Source organism: Telopea speciosissima, chromosome 7 (assembly GCF_018873765.1).
Source record: "Telopea speciosissima isolate NSW1024214 ecotype Mountain lineage chromosome 7, Tspe_v1, whole genome shotgun sequence".
In the NCBI taxonomy this organism is placed as follows: domain Eukaryota; kingdom Viridiplantae; phylum Streptophyta; class Magnoliopsida; order Proteales; family Proteaceae; genus Telopea; species Telopea speciosissima.
This window is the reverse complement of record NC_057922.1, coordinates 18,455,803-18,481,578: the sequence shown is the minus strand read 5'-3', so window position 1 is coordinate 18,481,578 and position 25,776 is coordinate 18,455,803. Positions and strand designations below refer to the sequence as shown.

General features: G+C 40.2%; 3 protein-coding genes across 4 annotated transcripts in view; 1 reads left to right on the top strand and 2 right to left on the bottom strand.

Moving 5' to 3' along the window:
• Positions 1 to 1,189: 1,189 nt before the first annotated feature.
• On the bottom strand, positions 1,190 to 6,131 carry LOC122666784 (thioredoxin-like protein CITRX, chloroplastic). Its single transcript, XM_043862854.1, has 4 exons — positions 5,891 to 6,131; positions 5,679 to 5,801; positions 1,736 to 1,816; positions 1,190 to 1,624 (listed from the first exon to the last, which is right to left on the bottom strand). Exons 1-4 carry the CDS (start codon positions 6,092 to 6,094, stop codon positions 1,508 to 1,510), a joined length of 525 nt encoding a protein of 174 aa, XP_043718789.1. The 5' UTR covers positions 6,095 to 6,131; the 3' UTR covers positions 1,190 to 1,507.
• Positions 6,132 to 13,448: 7,317 nt separating this feature from the next.
• LOC122667104 (U-box domain-containing protein 4-like) lies at positions 13,449 to 14,787 on the bottom strand. Its single transcript, XM_043863298.1, has 2 exons — positions 13,740 to 14,787; positions 13,449 to 13,636 (listed from the first exon to the last, which is right to left on the bottom strand). The coding sequence occupies exon 1, from the start codon at positions 14,731 to 14,733 to the stop codon at positions 13,798 to 13,800; it is 936 nt and encodes a 311-aa protein (XP_043719233.1). The 5' UTR covers positions 14,734 to 14,787; the 3' UTR covers positions 13,449 to 13,636; positions 13,740 to 13,797.
• An 8,833-nt stretch (positions 14,788 to 23,620) lies between these two features.
• The window catches only part of LOC122669123 (rho GTPase-activating protein 7-like), a 68,680-nt gene continuing 66,524 nt past the window's right edge, over positions 23,621 to 25,776 (top strand). Inside the window, exons 1-2 of one of the 2 annotated variants that reach the window (XM_043865804.1) lie at positions 23,621 to 23,800; positions 23,962 to 23,998. In XM_043865804.1, coding sequence (XP_043721739.1) covers positions 23,747 to 23,800; positions 23,962 to 23,998 — 91 coding nt within the window. In that variant the 5' untranslated portion in view covers positions 23,621 to 23,746. The remainder of the gene's footprint in view (positions 23,801 to 23,961; positions 23,999 to 25,776) is intronic. The other variant, XM_043865803.1, reaches the window with a different exon arrangement.

Genomic DNA, 25,776 nt, shown 5'->3' with positions numbered 1-25,776 from the left:
TTTCTAAGCGTTTAATACTATTACCTCCAAAAATTTTGTATCCATCCACTACCATTTTCTGTTGGAGAAACCTTTCCTCCATCGATTCCGCTGAATATTAAGATTTTCAGAAACCCTAGGTGAGAAAGTGTCTTTGTATTCCCGACAAACGCAAAGAGTTGCATCAACATGTTCTTTAGATTGCTCAAGTAAGGAAGAGCAAGATCACATGAAGGAGCTACATTTGCGGTTCAAAGGTAACATGTTTTCCTTGACATGAATTTTTGTGCAATATATTTCACATGCAAAAGGGGAATGATTCAATCCTCCGTTACGTCGGATGTTGCCCACACAACTACAGCTGGTATGTCTAAAGGTCAAAAAGGTTTTCTATGGTGACAATAGACAGGTAGAGTGTATGTTTTTGGTAGAATTGTTGATCTACAAGTAGGTGAAGCAATGCACTTGGTCTACATATAGTTGACAAGACCCAAGATCCCTTCTTCACATGTAAAGTTTCAAGCTCAATGGAGTAAGTCACATGATAAAACAAACCATTGAAAATCTAAGAAAGGTATTTAATTGAATTGGAATCCAAAATTTGACCCATGACCTATTCAGATCATTTTTTATATAACGAATGATAGTATTTGCCACCATCACTCTGTTACCTGACAAAACTAGGAGTGCCCATTAAGAAGATTGCATCCTAAAGGGCTGAATAGGAAACTTTTTGCCTTCTAAGTCGTTTCAGTTCATGGGAAAAAAAATTTGGTGCTACCCCTGCTGACAGTCAAGGAAATGGAATAATTCACTTCCCCTTTAGGTTCATAAATACCCTCCTAAATTTTGATAATTTCAAAAATACCCTTTAAAATTCCATTTCCTTGGCTACGGTAGTAGAAACATTCCTTCTACCCTGTTAGCAGCAAAATTTCGTTCGTGTAAGTGGGCTTTACTTTTGTGATTACAAATCTCATGGTCAACCTTGTGGACCACTATACCCAATTGCTTTGTTCTGTAGCACTCCACCAAAATTACCTCCCATTCCATGCCATGGACCCCACACTCTCTCCACATTAAATGACCCCATGTACACAAACTGTTTCCATGCAATGCTTACTGGTGGGAAACTGCACACTGGCGTCGTGGGAAACCTCTACTCTCATTTAAATTTCACTTGGGCCTCTATTTTCAGAGCATGAACAGATCAGAATAATCTGATCACTTAAAACTGTAATAAGGTTAATTGCTACATGTTACGGTTAATAAGAATCTAAATTCGAACAAAGCCCAACCTCATTTAGAGCTTGATACATCCATTATCTTTTAAAAGTCACTCTCCAAAATCAGCAAGGGACCTTCAGAGGTCACAAAGGCTTTTCCACCCACCTGTTAGTGTTGATCCCTGCCTGTGAACTGCACCAAGATTGATCCTTTGAACAGAAGGTCAATAAGCCACTTCACCAACTCAAGATCATATTTTGAAACTGGTTTTCGATCTTTTGAGTTGCTTACCTTTCCCCTCTCACATTTCATTGTCAATGATATCCCTTATCATCTGAGGTGGAATCAGCCCTTCAGTCCGGATTGCATCCTTATTTGGGTCCGGACTGATGAAATATAGAGTCGGTAAACCTCGGACCTGCACCAGAAATTTTTAAGGATTTATCTACAAATCCAACACAATATAATTTCTACGAACAAGAAAGCACCAGGGAAGGGCTGGGAAGGGGAAGAAATAAGTGAAAATAACCTGCATATCATGAGCAAAGTCATACTCATCATCAGTGTCAACCTTAACAAATAATGCACTGCTCTCATACTCCACCGCAAGCTGCATCATGCAATTAATGTTAGAAAACAGGTCCATGGAACATTTTTAAAACCAAACCAACTTAGGTATATGATGTCTTGATAGAACTATATTAGGAGTTGTCAAGGCAATGCCTAGGTGACAAGGCAAACCTTCATACGCAAGGCGACTGGTCACCTCGACTGTCAAGCTACAAGAGAAAGAGATATTTGAAGTAGACTAAGAAGATAACAAATTAATTTTTCCCAATTATGTTAAGTGTCCTGCAGTATCTGTCATCTGAACTTCCAACAACCTACAAACTGGAAATATCGCCAATATTTTAGACTGCCTAACTTCAAAGTTTTAGAAATCTTCATGCATTGTAGAGGAGCTAAACTCTTCAGCCTTGTTGTAGCAATAAGACTACTAGACATAATAAAGATATTGAACATGAAGAAAAATTGAGGAAATTGATTTAACCAGTCTGCTGGTGTTGTAACTCTGATACCAAGATTCACTACATGGAAAACAAGATTGTTGAGAAAGAGGGGTAGTGGGGTACTGTGAAACCCCAGAATGGTTTACCATAAGTATATGTCAACCATGTATACACATGGAAATTTTCAAAGGAGAACAAAAATAAAGAACGAAAAGAATATAAGATCCCTGGCACCCTTCTAATCTTCGATCTCTCTGGTAAGACATAATTATCGCTATTCCCGAACAAATTCCAACCTCTGAAGGGCCCAGGCTGCCCACTGAGCACTCACTGAAACTTACTCTATTTACATCTTCCAACGAGAAGCCTGATGCTGTCCCCTGAGAAGTGCGAAAAAAAAAGTCCTCAATCTCACCATCAGAACAAAACCTATACTTCAATACTTTAACGTCAAGGGTAGTAGACTATTTGTAACCAGAATCCGCTTCTTCCCCTCCCATACGCCCCACAAAGTGGCTAGCAAAAATAGAAGAACTTCATTACCATAGAGGAATGAACCCAAAAGGTACATCAGTGCAACCTGAAAGGTTCAAGGAGTAATTCCATGTATTCTGTCATACACAAGGATGAAAACATAAATCGCCAACTCCATCTTAATCATTCATGCAAACGTGTCAAGAAACCGCCAGGTTCTTCATTTGTGGAGGATAGTCATGTTTTTCTCTTATGAAAACTGACCACGCAAATCCTTTTTCCATGGGAAGAACAGTTGGAACTAAAATATTCTTGCACACGAAACACAAGGCATTGTTTAATATGTTTAGCTCATCAAAGTCACACTGCCAAACAGACTTTGCCTGTCATCATCTAAACACTGCTTACCTTTGAGGCTTCACTTTTACATTTAATCACTGTCTAATCAAGACTAGAAATGCATTGTTTCCCCCCTGTCATTTACAGAGTAACCGCTACACTAGTACACTATAAGACAAATACAGCACCCGTGCATCACAAACCTTCCCAGTTATCTGGTATTTTGTGGACAGATGCACCATCCTTTGTCTGAGGCCTTACTCACCCAACTTATAATCATCAATAAAGAGCTGTTTATGGATGCAGGCTGTATTCTTCTATTGGAAAAGGGAACTTTTATCAATACATGTGTGAAGTACGGAGGAAAAATGCACAAGATCACGAACAGTACCCAAAGAGGAAAGCATACACAAAAGGATACCCAAAAATATGCCAAAAAAAAAACCCTCTCTCCCACAGAAGATTATAGTCATGAGGAAGACTGAAACTCGTAGTCTTCAGAATGGTCATATACATCCGGATCTGATCTCATAGTGTAATTGTATGGTGGTATCAGCATAATTTTATGCTAGAGTAGGCTAGTTCCATGTTAGTCACATCCATAAGAGTATCTAAAGCTATACAAAGCATTGAAACAAGGACCCTGATCTTCTACGGCACCACGGGCAGAGCGGCCTGAGCGGCGCATATACAGGTCGCCCTGCAATGACCGCCTTGCCCCTGCCCGAGCACCTTGCCCAAGTGGGGGTAAGGCGGTCATTGCAGGGTGCACTGTTTGTGCGCCGCTCAGGCCGCTCTGGGCAGGGCGCCGTAGACGATCTGAATTGTTGAAACAATACAGTAATTACAAGCAGTTGGTAGTTAAAGAATAAATCATTACCTTTCCTTGCTTCCAAAGCTGTATGCTATTAAACATCACAAGGGAATGATGCAGAGCATCCATCTGACCCAGCAGCCGGCCCCTCAAAAAGGCCTGATCAGTATTTCTCCAAATAGTACTATAAAGGGAGGCCAGCCCCCATCCAAGACCAGACCCACGGTCTAGCCTGGCCTGGTTCAGATCCAGCCCTTCCCAGCCAAATCGTGGACTCCTGGAGCAGTCAAAATTCTGGCCAGCAGATTCTTTTTGTCTTTTCATATTCCAAGGAAGCATTAAGTACCTTCCCATTATCAATTTTCAATATCTTGATTGTAGTTTTCAATGTCTTGGGGACAGATTTCTATGTCTACGAATTGTTATCTATGTTTGGGGAATTCCAAAGGGGTTTTGGAATTCTAAGAGTTTCTTTAATGTTATTTTGTTGTACTCAAAACTTCCACCTCTACATAATGCAAATCTTGGCTGCTCTCAAAAGCACCCATCGAATTTTACAGCATCCAGAACTTTGTGAAAATCCTCCCTTTGAGAACTTACTTGTGAGAATCAAGTGTGCCTACGCAACTAGTGGGACTCTTGGCTGCCTCCTATCTATCTTCATCTTCAAGTATCATCATCACCATCATCCATTTTCATCACCAACGCAGGTATTTTATTTTAGATCCAGATAATATTCTCTACCAGAATCGGTCCTGGCGTGATAGCCTTTTAGGCTACACCAGGGAAGTTCACAACTCTTTGACTATTTTGATTGGTGTGCACAAAAGATGGAGTATTATGATGAGAAAATGTAAGATTTACAGGATACTAGTTGTCAATTCTCACCCAACCCAGAAAGAAAGGAGACTCCAAGGACTAAGAAGATGTCAAAGTAAAAAAATTCAATGTATTAACATTTACAAGCAAAAGCCACCTTTCTTAGATATGTCTCAATTCAAAAATGTAAATGTTCCTTTGGCGTGTGCTAGTAAAAGGTGCACGAACGACATGATCCACATATAGGTGTACTGCTTGAAGCAATCCAATGACAGGCTTGGTCTATGAGATCGCTGTCCACCTTTAAAGAAGAAATAAAAGGTTATTATTGAAGTTAGAGAGTTTTCTGACAAAAAGCTCCTTCTTGTAAAATGGTAGTACTTAAGGTAGTTCCAGTCCTATTGACTAGGTTCATGTTGCCTGTCAACATTTGACAATTGACATGCTTACAGGACAACAGGAGGAGGGGAGCTTGAGAAAGAAATAGGCTCAAATTGTAAATTCTATCAATTTCTCGCATATGGAGCTCCACAGACTGCAGAAAATAAGCATTGGAACATCATCATGCCTTCCTTAATCATAAACCTAAAATTAACAAATCCAGATACTAAATTCGACTGATTCTAACACCAGAGCTGACATCAATAGCTGCGGTGCCAAGTCCACCTTTCTTTAGGTAACCTATTCAAGAATTAAACTTTATTGGGAATTTTTGTTCAAAATTATTTTTTAATTCAAGACCAGCCTTCTTCACAAGTTCTTTATCCATTTTTCTTTCAAAGCACAAGGACATAAAGGTGAACTGAAGCCAAACTGAACTTCTAAGCTTTCAGGTAATAAGAATATACAAGTCCACTATTTTGACTAACACAGAGTATTATTACAGATCAACTCCTCCTTAACACTGGTGCTTCACATTATTCGTTTATAGCTCTATATAGCAATAAGCAAGCAAAAACAAACTACTACATCTAAAATGGGTTCCAAATGAGAGTTAAATAAGAGAGAGAACGCACCATTTCCAGCTCCTGAGCCATCAAAATGCAGGGGCCGCACCATGTCGCATAGAAATCAACAATAAGAGGTACAGTCCTTTCCCCCTTAACCAGCTCCTCAACCTCCTTGGCCGACACCTTCTTCTGCAAAAACCCAAAACCCCAAAACCATTATAACGAAGAAATAAAGCAAGGCAGTAAGAAAAGAACCAAAGCTCTTGTAATCAAATTACCACTAGATAGTCTTCTCTGACGTACTTGCCGGACTGGGGTGTGCAGAGTAGCTTACTTCTTCGTTTTAGGGAAAGGGGTCTGTCAATAGTAGTTGAAGACGGGAAATTGAGTTGGTGGGTCTTCGAGAAGGAAGGAAAACGAGGAAGGGATCGTGGTGCCGTGAATGTAGTAAACAATGATGCGTTGCTCTGTATGACTGCCATTCCTGATGTGAGAGAGAGAGCGGGGGAGAAGAGCTCTACCAGCGAATATTTAACCGTCAATGGTCTGGAATTTGGTTTGTGAGAAAAATTTGTTTGCTTTGAAGATAAACCCAAAACCCACCACCGAAGAAGAAACCGGAATTAGCATCTTGGGGTCACCATTGATGGCACAGGAAGATGAGATGATGTCATGGGCGGATTTATTTCATTGAATTTTAGTGGGCATTTTGAGCCAACTGGCACAGTATTGCCCAAGCCCATTCTTCAGATATGGGCCGAATATTGCCCAGATGAAGCCCAATGCATTGATATCATATGCTGATTTTTGAGCTCTAGCCCTGGTGTAAGGGGATCAAAACCCAAAAAATATTGCAGAGAAGGAACCCATTTCCTCAAGTTCTTCAATAGAGAGTACGCAACCACATTTCAGCCCACCCAATTTTGTTCCTGAGGCCTATTTTCAGACCTAGAAAGCATCATGGTTGGCCGCCAGTTATATAAAGTATCGACATTCCATAGACTCGGCACAACTGATGTGGGACTAAATTCCACTTTGAGCGTCCCACCACGGCCACGAAGCAAGATTTTGCAGTGGCTGACTCCGATCGATAACGTTTCTTAATGCACTCAAATCGTGTTCTTGCATCGCTTTTGTGTCTCAGGAGTCTTATTAGAATTAGCTCGTGCCGAGACATGACGAGCTACATCTTCCCAATCATGGCCCTTGAGCTTTGCTCGATTTCGAAGCACCCATTTTAATTCATAGGCATCAAGAAGGCTTGCAAGTTGCAACTGCACCTTCGCTCCATCGAGATGGTTTTCTGAAGGGCTCTTCCTTGATGTTATTGTTGGTGGGGAGAAATGGTGTGACTTGGTTCTTAGGTTGTTTCTCCATCACTACCAATTCTATAAAATCCAGCTACCTGTGATATTGTTCAAATATTCAAATGGAAAGAAAGCTTAATCAAGGTGATGAAGAGGTGGTAATTGAAAAAGTCTTAAAAAAGGAGAAAATTATCCTCTCCAATTCTTTAAAGTGTGGCAGTGCGCCAGTACTAGGTGGAGATGTCAACACCTGGTAGCTGTCGCATCCAACCATCCATATCAATGAGTTTGGACCATTGGATGCGACAGCTGCTAAATGTCAACATCTCCGTCTAGCACTGTCACACTGCCATACTTTAAGAATTAAAGAGGATAATAATCCCTACCGAATGGGGAACAAAAGAGAGAAAAGGTAACTACTAGCATATTAACTAGCATTAAAGGGAAGAGAAAGAGAGGTCGCACAGAGAAACACCAGTGATGGTGGCCAACCAAGCTGGACACTTTGTCAAATTTGTTAATGATATTAATCTCTCTCTCTCCATAAAACTTTTGCTTTTGTAAAGTGATGTTTCTAATATTAGGGTTTGGGTTTGGTTTCTTGTGGTTAGGTTTTTGGTTGTTAGCGTTGATATGAAGCCAATTCATGATGTCCACCCCGGTGGTTGCGCACGTGGTGCTGCAACCTACTCTCAACCCAAAACACCCCACCACCACCAACCAATTCGTTGGAAAAATTATCTCCTGCAATTCGTTGCCGTCTCTCTCTCTCTCCTTCACCTTTTGGTTCCCTTCCTTGTTTTCCTTTTTCTGTTGGGATTCGTGACCTCTTAACGGTGAAAACAAAAAAGGCCAAAAAAACTTTTTCAATTGTATCTTTAGTGGCAAACGCGTTCTTAAATTTATTCTTCACATAGATGGAACATGCCCTCTATGGTTCATGCATTGTAAAGAAAAGGGTTTTCTCCTGGTCTTTGATGGAAAATAAATTTTTACACCAGCATTTACTTTTATCATTTGGAGACTTGGAGGAGTTGATTTGTAATTTTGTATAGAAACAAAAACCTATAAGAAGACGAATGGAAATTACAAACAAACAATGCCAGTAGTTCCTCTCTACCACATGACTGGCCACCATTAATTGGATTCTTTCCTTTTGGATGTCTTTTCATGAAGGTTCCTTCTTACCCACCCAGAGAATATTATTACTTCAACTGGTTAAAGCCAGAAGGGGTGTAAAATTCTGGCTTTAATTTTTGGTTTGACGAGTCAGTCAGCCACTTTTGACACCCTCTTTGAGGGTCCAACCCAACTGCATGACTCACGACTGTTAAATAGAAGAAGTCAAATATTGCTTAGATGCAAACAACCACTTGGTCTTTGTGGCTTTCCAGAATAGAGTTAGTTTTCGATAAAATAAATCAAACTCCTTTTGAAGTCATCAAGACAGCCGAGGCCTTTTTTAATGAATTCTGTACAACCCAAAAGAAGCCCTCTGCTAGAATATCACATTCCACTCCATCCTCTGCTAATCAGCTTCACCAAGCTTGGTCTCCCTCTCCTCAGGGATGGTTCATAATTAATTATGATGCAGCAAGGTGCTCTGGGATTTATAGTTAGAGATCATCTTGGTCATCTTAACTTGGCTTGCTCTGAGAAAGTGGTCATTGGTTCAGCAATTATCGGTGAAATTAAGGCTATCAGAGCTGGAATACTGCAAGCTATCTCAATAGGTTGTTTTCGTCTGATTGTGGAATCTGATAACTTAGAAGTCATCAATATCCTCTCTAATCCATCAGCATCGGTGCCTTTGGAAATCCTCCCTATTGTAGAGGATATTCGTCTCAATAGTGCCTTACCTATTAAGTGCTCATTCACTCACAGTCCAAGGACGGTTAATGTTATTGCCGATTCCCATGTTCCATAGGACATTTTGGCCTCAATCCACTCCTTGGTTAATCCAACTCTGTGAAGCGGATACCTTGGCTTGTACCCGGTCTTTTGTTGAATAAACTCTCATTTTACCCACAAATAAAAAAACAACCACTTGATCGGTTGGTTGGTGGCTTGCCAAGTGGGGCGCATTCAAATATTTGGGTTATGGAGTTTTTAATTCTAATAAGGAAAAAAGGGAAAAATATTTGTGTACATGGGTGGGGGAACTGAATACTACTGGTCATCTAAAGTGGTTGAAACTGATGCCATGGGGGTTGAAAGTTGAACCAAGTAGCTGATAGGGAAACCTCTCTTTTAAGGTGGTGCAAGAGTGCAGGATGGAACCATTGAAATGTTTGCCAAAAGCGCACCAATGAACCACAATTCCACATATGACCAATATGGGTGGGTCCATGTGATGGGGAACCACCCATGTTATTGGTCGAATTTCGGCACCAAAGGAACATTATAATTGGCTAAAAAATGAGTTCAAATAATAAAAGTACAAAAAAAATATCTTGTTGTAACTTCACTTTTTTACCTTTCAGTATAACACATTTGTTAGTAAGTTGGAGGAGGCTCCATTTATCCACCAAGGAGGACTGGTATTGGAGGGTTAATATTTTCCTGTGGCACTTTCTATTCTGGTTTTCTGGACGGCAATCTTCCATGGTGATTTTCATTACATCCAACCAGTAGATTGAGTCCAACTTTTGGTATATTATTCAGCTAGTGTCCTAAGCTACCTTCGACTATAATTTCTTGGCCATCCTGAGGTATTAAGTTTATATTTCTGAATTCCTACTTTCTAATTTTGAACTACTTTCATATCTCACGATTGCTAAGAATTGGCTGAAACTTTGAAGAGGTAACACTTCTAGCTTTGACTAGAAGGGTTCCCCCCCCCCCCCCCCCCCAAATCAGAATTGGTTAGTTGCTATTTTGGTGCCATCTTATTTTCTGAGTTTATGAGCCTATTCTGTTCTGCCGATAGTAGAGATTATCCTGCTGTTTTGCTTTCTGTGGCTCTGTGTTAATTCCAGTACTTTGTACCAGACTTGTGGGTAATTTATGTGTCAACAGACTTTGTTCCTAGCTTGCTGCTAGGACTGTTACATAATTTTCTGTTGCTGGGGGTCAGTGTTTAATCTACTGTTTGCCAGTATCACTGATCTTATTGTGTGTTAGGTTGTTAGTTGGTAGTGACCTTGTCCCACATTAGGGCAGGGGAAGCCAGTGACACAGAGGCAGAAGGAGAGGGGGAGGGAGGGAGAGAGCAAGAGAGTTTCAGACTTGCCTGTGGGAGAGCCAGTGAGGGGCTGCGGGGCTGTGGGAGAGCAGAAGGCGGAGGGTGGGGCGGGGCAGAAGGTGGGGGTGGGGTGGGGAGTCGGGGAGGCCAGAGGGGAGAGGGAAGCCAGAATAAAGGGGCGAGATCAGAGAGAGGGGAGGGGGGGAGAGAGAGAGAGAGAGATCAATACCATTGGCAAGGCCTTCTTCAGCTCTTCTCTGCAATTCTATGGCAGGCTCCGAGTGTAGGAATGGTCATACAAATACATAGGCTCCTTCCCTTCTGCCGAGTGGTTTAGAAGTTGCTTTCCGATCTATGGTCCCTCGGAGTAAAGGGGTAGGCAGATAGTACAGGCCACAGTCGCCGCCAGTTCACTAGGAGAGGGGGGAAGATTCTGGAAGGCGAGAAGAGTGAGGTTGCAGACTTGCCGTTGTTGGCTCCGCGTCGAAGGTCAGAGACTCGTAGCCGACAGTGCCTCTCCCTCAAGGCGGCCAAATCTGATCTCCTTGCTGAGAGAGAGAGGGAAAAGAATATATTTTTCATTTTTTTATTATATAATCAACCAATTCTGGAACTGATCCCATGAAGAGGATCGGTGGGGGTTGCTGAGGCCAATTCAGGCTGATTAAACCGATCCGGAGCAGAATCGGCTGAGGCCAATTTGAATCCCGATTCTGATTACTATAACCGTGAGCATACAAATGATCTTACCCTACAACTGGAAATTTTTTTGAAACAGCCCAAAAAGCAGCTTGATATATAATCATTCAGAAAGTTAATAGAACAGGAAAAAGGCTTCTTCATTTCTTCAGAAAGTCACTAACTGCAAACAACAAAACCAGATGAAACAACTGGAAAATCCCAGAGACAAGCAAGAAAAGCAAGAGACAAAATCGTATCTAATTGCTGACATAAAATAACAAAAGTTGCAGATGAGTCGAGTACTCAAATAGTGTGAATCCAGTCAACATTAAGATTAGAGAACTTCCCCAAGAACATGTCTTGAATGACAAGCAAAATGATCACAGTAATGAGAGGAGGAAAAGAAAGTGATGGAAACTTACTTGTCACAGCAATAGGCTAATGCGATAAACTTCCTCCTCCACTCAATACAAGGCCTACAAGAAAGAACCAAAATACACATCATAATTAAGAGAGAGAAAGATGGATCGTTAGGTTTATCCTTCACCTGCTGGGCAGCTTCAGAGAAGAGGATGAATTCATGTTTAATGGTGATAGATTTCTTCACAAGGCCTACAAGAAAGAACCAAAAATCCAAAATACACATCATAATTAAGAGACACATACACAAACCGAACGAGTGAATGAGAGCGAGATGGATTGTTAGGTTTACCATTTACCTGATGGGCAGCTTCAGAGGAGAGGTTGAATTCATGTTTAATGGTGATAGATCTCTTCACAATGATGGATATGAGGTTACTTCAAGCCTTTTAAGGTGTTCCCCACGCAATATATTGACAGTCTGTGAGCATTCCCGACAAAGGTATTGAGTCCATCCAGAACTCAACAATGTCATCAGCTTCCACAATACCATGTTCATCTCCCAGTGAAGATCTTCATCTCAGTCATTATGCACAGCAGTAATAGTGAATAGCCAGTGGATATTAGAAGCTTACCATAATTCAAGCTCTCTAATTATGAAGTTGAAACTTAAAGAGTAAAGACTTTGAGAAACAAACCTAATAAGGTTAGAATTGAAACAAACAAGGTTAGGATCAGTATCTCAAATCTGAATAATTGGATTAGAACCTGCTAAATTCAATTATCCAGATTTCAAAATCCATCCTTACATCTAGCATCCAAATGGATTAGTTTTGGAACAAACAAAATTCATCTGCAAAAACTCAATATCTAGTACTTAGAGTCGATGATAACTGAATACAAATGGGTTTGATTTTATCTATCAAAAAAAAATTAAAAAAAAGCTAACATTTGCCTAAAATTTGACAACTGATGTGTCCCTGACACGGTACACCAAGGTGTTAAGGGAAATGTTTAATTGTAAGATAATCTTAAATACATCAAATCTACTAGCCTTCTGTCTATCATAACGCTTAAACGGTTTCAGATAAGGAGAGGCATACCTAGAACAAGATTGAAGAACAAAACAAAATAGGGGTGGTTTATACTTGAAAATACAAAATCAAGAATTAAAGAAAGGCACTTAGGGTTAAGAAAAAACAAAAATAACAACAAAAAGTTACACACCTGGACCACTGACAGAGTGACAGTGGTAGTCTTTCCCAAGTACCCAAGTCTTCTCTCTGTTCATTATTACAACAACCAAACAATTTCTTACACTCGACACAGATAATCTCTCCTGTGACTTCCTTGCAATAATGGATTTTCACTTCAACTAGTACATGATCAACTCTGATAAGATGTCGATACAAGAAAAAAAACCTTTAAGAGCGTTCCAGTGTATGAGACTCCCGCTACTGTAGGATCTGGGAGGGGCAAATGTATGCAGCCTTACCCCCTGCTTCACAGGAGAGGCTGTTTCCAAACAAGCAAAAAAACCTTAGTCCTAGCTAAACCCTAATCACAACAAACAAACATTTTCATGCCTAAATCAATGAAGGAAGAAAGCACAACATTATCTACGTCGTACCTTTCCTATAACGAATTTTACCTAATCTAACCATATCTAACTCGCAGTTACACAAAGGGGAGAGAAATAATGTGAAGGGATTCCAATCCAATAGAGATGCAGATCATCTTTTTTTCACTGTTCCCACACAAATAATCTTATAAAAAAAAAACCAAGTAATAAAGCTAATTAGGGAGAAGGGGGGGGAATACAATGCAACTTAACCAATCCCATCAAAATGATTAGGAAGTGGACCAGAGCCAGTTCCGCAGATAGTGATCCTGTTTATTTTTTAAGAGCACTAAAACAAATCCATCACTCAACGGGAATGCTATCAATCAAAGGAACTAATACGTCTCAATATCAAATTTAGCCATAAATTATGACAAGTACAACACATGGACCATCAGTAGGATTTCCAATGCCAATTGAATGTATGACTATGCACTGACCAAGATAAACCCTCAAACCCAGTTCATTTGGTTGCATATGTTCACACGAGCCCTGCATAACTGGCTCCAGGGCTGTTATAGTTTCTATTGAGCATCATTATTAACTATTTCCTTCTATACTAGCAGAAGCCCTCTCAGAAAAACTAAACCAACATTTTGGCTGATACTTTATGCAATATCTTTGCCTCTAATATCGTGAGAACTTCAGGTTAGAATACAGAAACAAACATAAAAGCAGATAACTACACTAAACATGGGGTACAGAGAATGAATTCTGTATAAAATGTCCACATTGTCGTTTCATGAAGGCAATGAGGAAAAAGTTTGAAAGGTAACATGTGTAAATCTGAATCATTCACCATTTAAGGATTTAGTATACAATTGACAATTCTTGTCAAACTTGAGGAAGACATTAATGATCAAATCCTCCATAAAACCAATAAAAATAAAAAGGTACAAGTAAAAGCTCCAATTTTATACAAAAGTGGCAACTAAAATATAGTTCAGAAACTCAAAATCGAACACAAAATAAGCACAGCTAACAAAAAATTCTGTACAATATGACCTGTGAAGGAAAGAAACTTAATTAAGGCTAACGATCCAAGTTGTAATCAAACCGCGGATCCTTCGAAGCTTTATCCCTATCTTCTCCTGAAAGCACCTTCAAAAGCGCAGTCCCCTTGCTCTTAGCCTTGGCGCTCCCACTCTCAGCAACATCCCTAATCCCATCCAAAGCCCCAACAGACATCTCTTTAACTTCTGAAACACTCTTCTCTCCTCCACACTGCACCAAATTCAACAACGCCGAAACCGTATTCTCCCTTACCCTAACGCTCGACGCCGTCGATGGGTCCAACAAATCCATCAAAACCGTCAAACCAGACACCTTCCTGAAGGCGTCCCCACTCTCGCTGCATCCGGCGACCTGTGCAATCACCGCCGTCGCATCCTCCACAAGCCCAATTTGCCCATCCCTCACTATGAGCGAGAAAAGAGTGGGAACCGCACCCAATTCGACCATGGCTGAACGGTTTAGAGGGTAGAGTGAGATGGCGAAGAGGGCTTTGAGAGTCTCCTTGATAGTCGCAGGAGAAGTTGTGTCACGCGTGATGGTAATAAGGGATTCAACGATGTCTAGTTTGCTTCCGATGATGGGGCGGTTTTCTTCTTCGATGAGGAGGCTGTAGAGGGTTGCAGCGGCAGTTTGAATGCTGACAGGGGTGGCGGTTGGGTGGCAAAGGACGTGGGAGAGGGCGTCCAGGAGGCCACGTGTCGACATAATGATCTTTCGATTCGAGATTGAGACGTTGAGGAGTGTTGCTACGGCGTTTTCTTGGGCGAGTGGAGAAGAGGAGTAGAGGATTTCGGTGAGATGAGGAACTGCTCCGGCTTCGGCAATGATGGAACGGCTGTCTGGGTCGTATTTGGACATAAGGCGAAGCTCACAGAGAGCTTCAATTCGGGTTGGCTCCGATGCGGAGCTCAGTCTCTCTAACTGAAACCGAGCGGTTCTCTGATGCACGTCCATTAAGTCTCTCACTGTGATTCCTCTACAGACTCACAGTCTCAATTTTTATGAAAAATTGGAGCTTTTAAGCTGAGAGCGCTGACTTCAACTGTTCACCTGTTCAAGACAACGATAAACTCTCTCTGCAATTTTCTCTGTAGGTCTCTGAGTCTTGATTCTTTTAAACAGTCGGAGCTTCGCGGCTGAGAACCACTGAGAATTTTTGGGTTTCACGATGCAGAAAAGACTCTTTTCAAGAGAGGGATGGATTAGGATGAACTTGGCGGCCGGCGTTTGACAATGATGGAAGAGAGATGAAATTGGAGGTTTCTGATTTTTTAGATTAAAAACAAAAAAGGGCAACAGATCGCTCTCTGGTATTGTTGACACCAGTCATGATCTTGGTCTTGGAATTAATCTGCACCTCCAACTTTGTCCAACTAGCCCTTGTCTGGGTTGTAGGTTAGATGTTGTTTCTGATGTTGCTTTTCTAAGGTTTGATAAAAAAAATAATAATAATAATATGGGGAAAATTACAAGATTACTCAAGATGGTTTGTTTATTTTGGGTAGAAACTCAAGATGGTTTTAGCTTGGAATCAATCTGCAACTCCAACTTTGCTCAACAACCCATTGCCTGGGTCGTAGGTTAGATGTTATTTTCAATGTAAATTGGGAAAGTTTAGGGGGAAAATGTGTAATTAAAGCATAGCACGGGGAGGAGCATGTAATTTTCCCTTAAAAAAATAAAGAGAAAATTACAAGATTATTCAAAATGGTTTTAGTTTGTTAAATTATCCATCCAATCTTATGGGTGGGGGATCATTGTCAGGCTGTGTGGTTCCTGCATCAATGTAGGGTCCAAGAGAACGTACAAAGGCATTAGGGCTGTCAATGGGTCGGGTTGGGCCGGGCCTGCCTAAACCCTGACCCTGACCCTAGAGGCCTTAACCTAAACCCTGACCCTGACTCTGACCCAACCCTGGCGGGCCAAGAAACCCTCAACCCGACCCGACCACGCCAGGGTTTTTCCTAACCGGCCCGGCCGACCCGACCCGACCCTAATAGGGTCGGGCGGGTCGAGTTAGCCCGATTGACCACGACCTTGACTTTATTTTATTTTTTTGTAAATAGTTTTTGCTATATAATCAGTGAATAGTATCATTTTTTTTATTTTAAAAAGAACCATGAATCTTATCTAATTAGAAAATAAGAGTCAACCATTGAAGCTTTGTGCCATGAATTCAAGCCAAAGAATAATAGAATCAGACCAAAGAACCACAAATTACCCAAATCAAAAGATACATTGAAGGGTTTTACCTTGCCCATCAGTTTAGAACTCAAAGAAAAAATCCTCTGCAATGGAATTATATTGAATCTTAGATCTAGACAATCACAAAGATGAATCCTCAACATAAACCCAAAATTTAAGAGCCTAGCAAGCTCAAATCGATCCTCGGGCTGAGAACAAAGAGCCAATAATCCGTGAACGATGGAGGACGATGAACTGCTACGAAACAAGCGAGAGAAGGAGAGGAGACTCTCCAACGAGACACCACCAAAACTGGTTTCAAAAAATGGCTAATTCCCTGTGTGGAAGAAGAATAGAAGGGAGCGGAGTGAAGTTCTTAACTATCAAATAAAGAAAAAAAGGAATTCAACTTTAGAGAAACAAAATTTCTCAAATTAAAGTAGAAATTGGAAAATAATAGAATACAGAATCTTTCGATCCCTTCTTGCTCTCCTCCTTCACATGGCGACGATTCCTTTGCATTCAAACCCAAGAAATCTCTGTCCATCTCAGTTTACAAACTTAAACAATTTTCCAAGCTTTTGAAGATCTAACGAAGCAGAGCTCTTCTCCTCTTCACATTCTCTTCCTCAAAGACAAACCCTAAAAGCCGATCTCTCCCTCTATGTGTCTATGTTGTAGACTCGCAACTCCCATTGAAAGGAAGAACGATGAGGCTAGGTTCGATGACCTTCTCCTCCAAAGGAGAAATCGAGAACAATAGATGAGGAGTTAAGAAATTTTAGGGTTTCTCATTTCTAACCAACAACTTAAATGCATCCAATTCAATCCTACGCTCCAAAATAGATCCCCAAAACCCCACCTATATTATAAATAAGTATAATTATTAATACGAGGTCGGGTCGGTCCGGGCAGTGAGCCGAGGCCTAAACCCGATCCCGACCCGACCGCCGGGGGTATTAATAAACCTAACCCGCCTTCGGGCTGAAAATACAGAGGTCGGTTCGGTCCGGCTCGGGGCGGGTTAGGGCGAGTTAGGGTCGGCCGGGCTTTTTTGACAGCCCTAAAAGGCATCCAAGATGGGTGGGATTTTTCCATTTTTGGGGATAGGAGAGTCATTCCATCTTCCAGTGGGAAGGCTAAGACAAGCCAACATATCCTACAACTACCAAAGGGGGAGGGGGAGAGGGATAGGGTGCCATTAAATGGTACAAAAGTGACCATGATAGACGAACCCTTGACCTTCTAGGGGGCATGCACTCCAACTGACAAGTCTCCAACCAACCGAACTAGCGATTGTTCATAATGCCATACAACTTGATAACCTTCTTTTTCCCATCTTTTGAGGAAAAGAACGTTGCTTGGATGCGTAGATCCTACACCCAGACACAAAAGCGCACACAATTTATTGACCATCCCTCCCCCCATTAAATAAAAAATCTCTCCAACTTTATACAACATATGCCTCTATCATTTCTCTTAAATTTTTTTCTTTTTTAATTTGGGAGGGGGGGCAGGTACTAGGAAGGGGGAAGGCAACAGCCAAGAGACTTGAGCTCGAGATCTCCTGGTGAGCATGGGCATGAAGTGCAATGCACCATAGCTCACCAATTATGCTAGGCAGGTGTTGTTTATCATTGTCTCTTGATTACAACCTTTAAACCCTACTTTTTGACCTTTTGTTATCATCCATGCATGCGCCACCTTGTCCTATTATGCTAGTTACCAAAACCAGTTTATATGACACTTGCTTATAGACCTGAGAAATTGACCGTATTTTAGCAACTAGTACAACAGGATGACTCGACCACAGTTTCAACTTTCAACTCATTAAATAATGAGGTTCAATATCTATTGAATTTCTCTTATTCTGGCATGTTTTCCCTGATATGGATCACTCACATTATATTTTTCTTTTGTTTACCCTCTCTTTCCAATTTTCGTTACTTTGTTTCAACTTATTTCCTGTCCACTATTCATAACACAGTTGCGTGTTGAGTCCAGGAGCAAACAATCATGGAGTGGAAGTGGTGATTGGATTTCAACACTCACTCATTTTATAGCTTAAAAGAAACTGCTTCATGGAGATGTTGTGACTTTGTGAGGGATTGATTGCATGGAAAACAACATCAAAGAGTAGGTAGGCATTTGCATGTGTATTTGCATGGATGCACTGAAAATGACGATTAAGTGAAAGCAAGCAAAAGAAACATAAGGGTAGAAGAAGAATCAGACAGTTAAATAGAAGACTTCACATGAACTAAATTCCATCCTTTCGTGCTTTGAAGACAACAACTGGGAAAGACCAAATGAAGGGAAAGAAAATCAATTACACGAAGATGATGACGTTGGGTTCTTCCTCAGGGTTCCTAACTGGCTGTGGAGTGGGAGAAGTGGGAATGACAAAGGTATGTTCATCAACAATGTGACAAAGTGGAGAGTCCAATTGGGAGAAAACTCAGATAAAGGTGGGTTAGGGTTTAGACTTAGATCGGTATATAATGAAGTTCTTTTATTAGACCTCATATGGTGACTTCTACATAATCCGTCTTCGTTGTGGGGCCGAATTTTGAAAGCTAAGTACTTCTCCAATAACAGTATATTGGCATTAATTTCTCTCCTAACGAAGGATCTTGGACCTAGAATAGTATTTCCCATATTATTCTGAAACTATGATTGTTGGAAAGTAGGTAATAGCCAATCCGTTGATGCATGGAAGTAATCTTGGATCCCTCAGTGGTCTCAAGTGTACCTCATTGTGGAGTCCTTAGTAATATATTTGGTGACATGATCATGTATGATGCGAGATATGATAAGATGGACCTAGTATCTTCCATTATTTATAATGACTCTTTGTGTTTTGGCCCGGCCCCTACTTCATTGGTGTTCTCCCTTGTGTGGGATCAGTTACAATATATTGTAGAAGGCCTCTGGTTCGAGGGACATTGTTGAATGGAACCCGACCTTGAATAAGAAATTTTCTTCTGCTTGGAATTCATTTGGTTTAAAAGAGGTATGGCGTTTGCTGGAGGGTGCATGATTTGGTTCAACCATCACATCCTCGCATCCCAACACGTAGTTTCGTCTCTTGGCGGATCATGACCGGTACCCTTCATACCTAAGATTTCCTTTTGCATAGGAATATCTGTATCCCCAATTGTTTTTTCTGTCGGAATGCTTCAGAAAATATCGATCATCTCTTCTTCAACTATCCTTTTCCTTAACTATCTGAAATGGAGTGATTAGTAAATGCTAGCCCTTCCATATCCCGCAGTCTTATTTTGAAAGGGAATGGAAGTGAATCAACCATGAGTGCAAGGCAAAGACGGCTTGTAATCTAGTTGTTAAGATGACATTTTGTGAATCAATCTATCATATCTGGTGCGAGAACAAGCACAGATGGACCTCTACTTCTAGATCCTTCAATCAAATCTAGAGTGCTTTAGAGTTTGAAGTCTGATGAGTCATAACCAACTCAGACGAATCGTCTCGTGACACGTGGTTGAAGAAGACCATCTTCAGCTCCGTCAACACACAGATCGGGTCGGCCATCCACATCGGGACGACCCAGATTAACTCTAGTTAACAATAACTCACCACAATTGACCCCGGTCAGTTAAAGTTCACGCACTCCGCATGACCCTAGAATCACACGTTATGCATGACCCTAGGTCATACATGTGTCAGTTAAGGATCTTGCCACCAAGGGCTACATGGAACCGAAGTTATGATCTATAAACAGATAAAATTCGAGTACCGTTTAGCGACTCAAAGCTATAAATAGCCATGCCAGGCATAGGTATGAGGACTTCACTTTTACTTAACTTAAGCTTTCTAGCTTGAGATTTATCTGTTGCAAGCTCTGACTTAGGCATCAGAGTGTGCTAATCGGCTCAGGCAGGCACTTTTGTGTTTTTCTGTGGTTTTTGCCTGTGCAGGACCACTCAAGGACGACCCTACCAGGCGAACCGTTGCACGAGTCAGAATTTGTCACAACAAAGTCAAAAGAAATAGTAACTCTCTTCATGCGTTAGATTCGGATTGTGCTAACAATCGACATATTGTGGATTCTTGGGATCTTAATGTTAGGTTACTATAGCCTTTGCTTGTTCCTTTTGTTGGGGTTTATAATTTGTTGACTTTGTCCCCTCCCCCCTTGGTTGTTGTATTTTCTCCCCCTCTTTTTTAATAGAGTATATTCACAAAAAAGAAAAAGTCTCAAGAAAGATTAAAGCATTTCCTTAATTCTTGGTCTTTACTATGGAAAATCAATAGTCACCCTAAATTTCATTTTTTCCTTTGGAAATTACTTGATAAAGGTCTTTCTACGAATGATAGGTTGAGTTGTTTTCTTAATGTGAATAATATTTTTATTATATTTTTGCTCATATGAAATAGAGATTGTTTGTGGCATCTTTTCCACTTTGGTACGTGCTTTTACTATGAATTTGGACAGCAAAGTTGTTGGGATTAAGATTTTGAAACATGCAATTAATTAAGCACTTTCAGTACTCGACTTGCTAGGTAATGCTCTCCAATCTCCCTTGATGGAACAATTTGATACGTCTTTTTTATTGTATGTGTTTGCAATTAGTTGCTACCATTTATGGGGTGACAGGAATCATTGCACGGTAACATGTTTCAAGCCTAATCCCTGTAAAACCCTGAAGATCATTGATAAATGGATTTGCGATTGAAGTTGGTTAAAATTCCTCATGATCGATATTGTTGTCTCTAGTTCCTGATTTAATTCTCTATGGCTACCATGAATTATTACCATTTGAATGTCATACTATGATATTTGTTGGAAGTTATATCAATGAAACAAATGTCCTATTTTTTGAAGATTTTGGATCGAACAAATGGCGCCTTTTTTAAAGAACTGGCTAACCCTTCTATTGTGTCTTGGTTTAAATCTTGTGTTAAATCTGCCTCCCCTACCCCCTTGTGCATGGATTATACAAATTTTATCCTTTAGGTTTAATGAATTTTTTTTTTTTTCCATAAAAAAAAAATGAAGCAAGATGAGCTTCTATGATTGCTTATGACAAAGATTTTGTGGGATTGTCTGTGAACTTTGATTTACTGGGAACGCGCATGAAGCTGAAACAAGAGCAATATACGACGGACTGCAAAGATGAAGGGAATTGAGAGTCCCTTCCATAGATGTTTGGATTGATTGCTAATATGTGGTGGATTGGCTACATCGGATATGAAGTCTTGGCCATGGGAGATATTCACTATTTTGTTGGATATTGTGTCTCTTACTAATTTGCTTACTAACGTTTATTAAGTATCTCTAAACAAGACAAGGATCACATACTAAAACTCATAGGTTAGCTCTCAAAGCTAGGTTTGATAAGCTTAAACTCCAAATTTTACATGATGTGTTATGTTTGTTTTTTTAATTAAGGAGTATTTTCTTAAAAAAGGGGGAGGGGGGAGGAGTTAATGCACGAACGCACATAGTGATCGTGCATTAATCAAATACGGGGTGTTTTTTGATAATTCTAACCTCTCATTTGTTTCCATCCAACTGTTTTTGTGTGATTGTACATATTGTACATGAAACTTTTGGCAAAAAAATACAAGGAGAAAAATCTTCTTTTTTTTTGTTAAATGTTTTTTAATTTATTTTCAAGATTCTATTTTATTTTCCATCCATTCATATCTAAACAAGCACACTTTTAGGCCAGATTTTGGTTTGATTTATATTTCAATTTTAGATTGATTTCATAAAATAGTCAACAAATATATTTTTGGTCAAGAAATTGAAATTGTTTTGATTGTATCAATATGAAATATTACAAGAATAAAAAAATCCAATTGGTAGTTCAATTTATGAGAATACATTATACATATATCTTTGGGAAGGGTGGTGGCGGTGGTGTTGGTAGGGGTGTCAACCGGTCGGGCCTCACCAATTTTACAGGTTGCACCGTGTTCGATCGTTTAGGCATTTAGGCCTGCCTTGGGCGGGCATGGTACGGTTTCATTTTGATTGGTCAGTGTTCGGTCTTTAATTTGGGCAGTCCTTATTTGGGTTAAACGGGTCTAAACCGGTTCTAAAACGAGCTAATGAGCTGTTTAACTCTAAACGGTATAGGTTTACTAATTGACATGCAACCTGAATTTTAAGTTTAAACCATCACACCGTTGGACAGTCATCAAAGTCAAATAAAGTTTACTCCAACTAAAATCGTAGCACAACATCAAATAAAAACACATCTAACAAATTAAGTAGAAGGAAAAATAATAACAGCACAACACTGAATAGACACACATCTAATAAAGTAAGTAGAGGGGAATAAAAACATAACAACATAACACTGAATAGAAGCACATCCAACAAAGTAAGATCTAAAAATTAAAACTAAGCCTCATCTCACTTATGTTAAGTGTATCTAACCAATAAATATCAAAGACCAACAAAGAAACAAATAAAAAAAAGGAAATTCGGAGGAAAGGGGAGGGGAAGTTTATAAGTTAAAAGGTCGGGCTGTAACAAGACGGTTTAGATCGAACCTAGAATCGGTTGGTCCGATCGGATGCCTGACAGGCTAGGACCCCACACCGGGACTGCCCAATTACTAAACGTGTCGGGTCAAGCCAGGCCGGGCTTGGAATTGACACCCCTAGGTGTTGGTGGTGATGGCGGTGTGGAAGTGGTGCCAAAGGTGGCGGGGTGGTAAAAGTAGAAATGGCAGTGGTGAAAATGTGAAATGTGAGACCATTAGGAGTAGAAGAAGGGCGGTGTTTTATTTTTAACATGAAATTATTATGCCCATCAAATAAACCATGTGTTCACTAAAGAACAGGAGTAACAATAAAATAAAGTGTAAAAATTAAACTAAACAATTTTCGAAATAAAAATCATACCAAATCAGGGCTTAATGGTCCAACTGAACGTGCTGAGTCACGTAGTTGTAACAGAAATTACAAATTAAACAGGTCCGACCAATCTATCCGACCGCCCCGCAAACCCCCATCCGAAACATTGCCTGACACTTTACTGAAAAAAAAAAAAACGAAAAAAGGAAACATTGCCTGACATAATTGGGATGGTGCGTGGGTCCCAAAGGAGTGGGAGAGAGTTCACGGAATCGAACAACCGCCATCCACCTCGTTTTGACGGATGAGAAACCGCGAGACCATCAAAAGTTAAAAATGCCCGCACACAAGTCACGCCTTGTGTTTTTAAATCTCTTCTACTTTAATTATTCGCGTTTTCTCCGGAGACGACAAAAACGTTCACCAATGACAACCGGTTCCGGTAGCTCAGTTAAGAAACAAACGAGTACGCTATTCTAACCATCCGATTAGAATCCCAAGATGCGATCTAGCAATCGTCTCAAGGAATTTACTGGTCAAAGCAAGTATAAAAAAAAAATAAATAAAAAATTTACCATCTAACGACGACAGTGAACAGTCATCAGTCATCTACTCATCTCTCTCTCTCTCTCTATTCTCTACCTAATCTACTCAACACGCTTACACGCACAAACAAACCTTTCAGAACAAGCCATAATTCTTAAAACAAGTTATTACTCAGTAGAGGTGCTTCTCTGCTTTCTCTCTTTTGTACTTCACTTTTTAGTTTCTGTTGAACCCTAGCTCTGCAACTTTTTTAGTTCAGATCCCGGGAATTTCTTGCCCGACTTCAGGATTTGATTAGATGGGGAAATCGGAAAGTTTGTGTAGGTGAAATGTTCGGCATTTGCGGCGGTTCTAGTTTTATTGAGGATCGTCTTGATGCCCTAAATTTCAGCGGCATTGCGCAAAAATGTCGGCTTCGTTGGCCCCATTTGACCGGCCAAGGGCCGGAGTTACGAACACGGTGGGTGGGCTTTTCTTGTTGTTTGATTCGATTTTTGGTGCCAATTTATTAACTTTTGTTTCAGTGGATTTGGTTGTCAGAGTAGCTTAAATGGTCTCATAATTCTGTTTTCTGATTTTTGAATTTCTTCACTATATCTAATACACTTCTACATTCTGCAGGTTTTCAAGAGTGGACCACTTTTTATATCATCAAAAGGTTTGTTACACCCTCCTCTTTCTACGCTACTTTTTGTCTTTCAAAGTTCAGGCCTTTATCCAACTTATGTCTTGCTGGGAGTTTAGCCATAGACACATAGGAACGCTATGTAAAGGCATATCAATGTGCATGTTTATGTGCCATTTTGAGGTTTTGTTCCTGGATTTCATAATTCCTTTAAACCTTCTATACGTATATATGCGATCAAGCCGTTATATTTGGCATTCAATGTGCATGCTATAAATATTTATATCCCCTCTACCATGTATATCAGTACCGAGAAGCGTATTATTGCTACGGCATTGATGCATTGTTTGGAATGTAAATGATACAAAACTCAGCTCCTATGGCCGTATATCTACACATAGCATATTACTCATCCTGCAGTCATTTGGCATGGGGGTGGGTTCTGGGACTCTTTTTTTTCTTAAATTATTTTATGGGAAGTGTTTCTCTTATTGTTCTGTATAGAGAGTTATCTCGTAACTGCTTTCTTTGGGCGCTTTTAGGTGCCATGCGGCAATGCACATGGTCGTTAAAATTTGTGGACAAGTTATCCACAATATCTTTGAGTCATGTGATAAATTTATGTCCAGTATAATTTCACCATGTGGCACAATCAGCAGTTAAATTTTCATCAAGTTTAAGATGGCTAAGCAAAATGTTTCATTTATAGTAGGCCTTATGATTGAGTTTAGCTTTGAATGTTGGAGGACTGCTGATTCACATGATCCCCCATACATCCAACTCAACTTAGCCTTATGATTGAGTTTGGCTTTGCAAAGCCATACTTGTTATAAGGCCCAAGCTATGCATGTCTTTCCTCACCACTTCTTATTGTCATTTTAGGCCTACCCCTGGCTCTTTTAGCTCCTTTAATCTGAATCAACTCACTCCTCCATACTAGAGCATCTGAAGGCTACCATTGCCCATGTCCATGCCACCTCAAATGACTTTCTTGCAGCTTATCATGTATCAGAACTACTTCTACTTTAGCTCTAATGTGTTCATTCCTTATTTTATCTTTTCCAGTTTTACCACTCATCCATCTCAACATCCTCACTTCAGCTACGCTAACTTGGATATATGTTCCCCTATATATCTACTGGTTGGAATTGCCATATTTTGCCCCCACTAGTTTGAAGGTTAAAATTCAATGAGGAAAAATCCATGAAATGGTTGACTGTGCATTTGATATTGGCATTGACATTTGACATGTAGATAGTCTAAAAGGTGCCCTATTTATCAAATGGTTCGAAGGCCTTATCAGATCTTCACATGGTAGAATTGACGCTACTGTCAAGAGTTACCTCTCTAGACTGCGCATCTAGAGAAAATCTTTTCGTTATTTTAAAATTTAGAAGCTTTAGTGGTTTGTTTGCTCTTATATAACACTAGATCCTGTCCAACTGATTGTTTTAGAATGCCCCAATGAGCATACAGAAGCCTACCCTGTGATCATTGAAAGGCATTTCCGTGTTATTACCTACTCAGTTTCATTGAAGCTCTCACCAGTCAGCTCCGTTGTTCCACCCATATTTTTTGTTGTGGATCCAACTGCCATCAAAAGCCTCTTAAATGTGTCAACTGTCAAGTTTTAATTGACATCAGTTCTTTTGACCCTTTAATCTGGCTTCTTTTGACTAGGTTCCATGCACCTTTGGGAATATAAGCTTTTGTCTGGTCAAGCATTGCTTTGTGCTGAGTCTTGGGAGAATGAATGGTCCCTGTTTGAGTGTTCTTTCTTTCCTGTGTTGTGATTGTCTTTTAATGTCAAT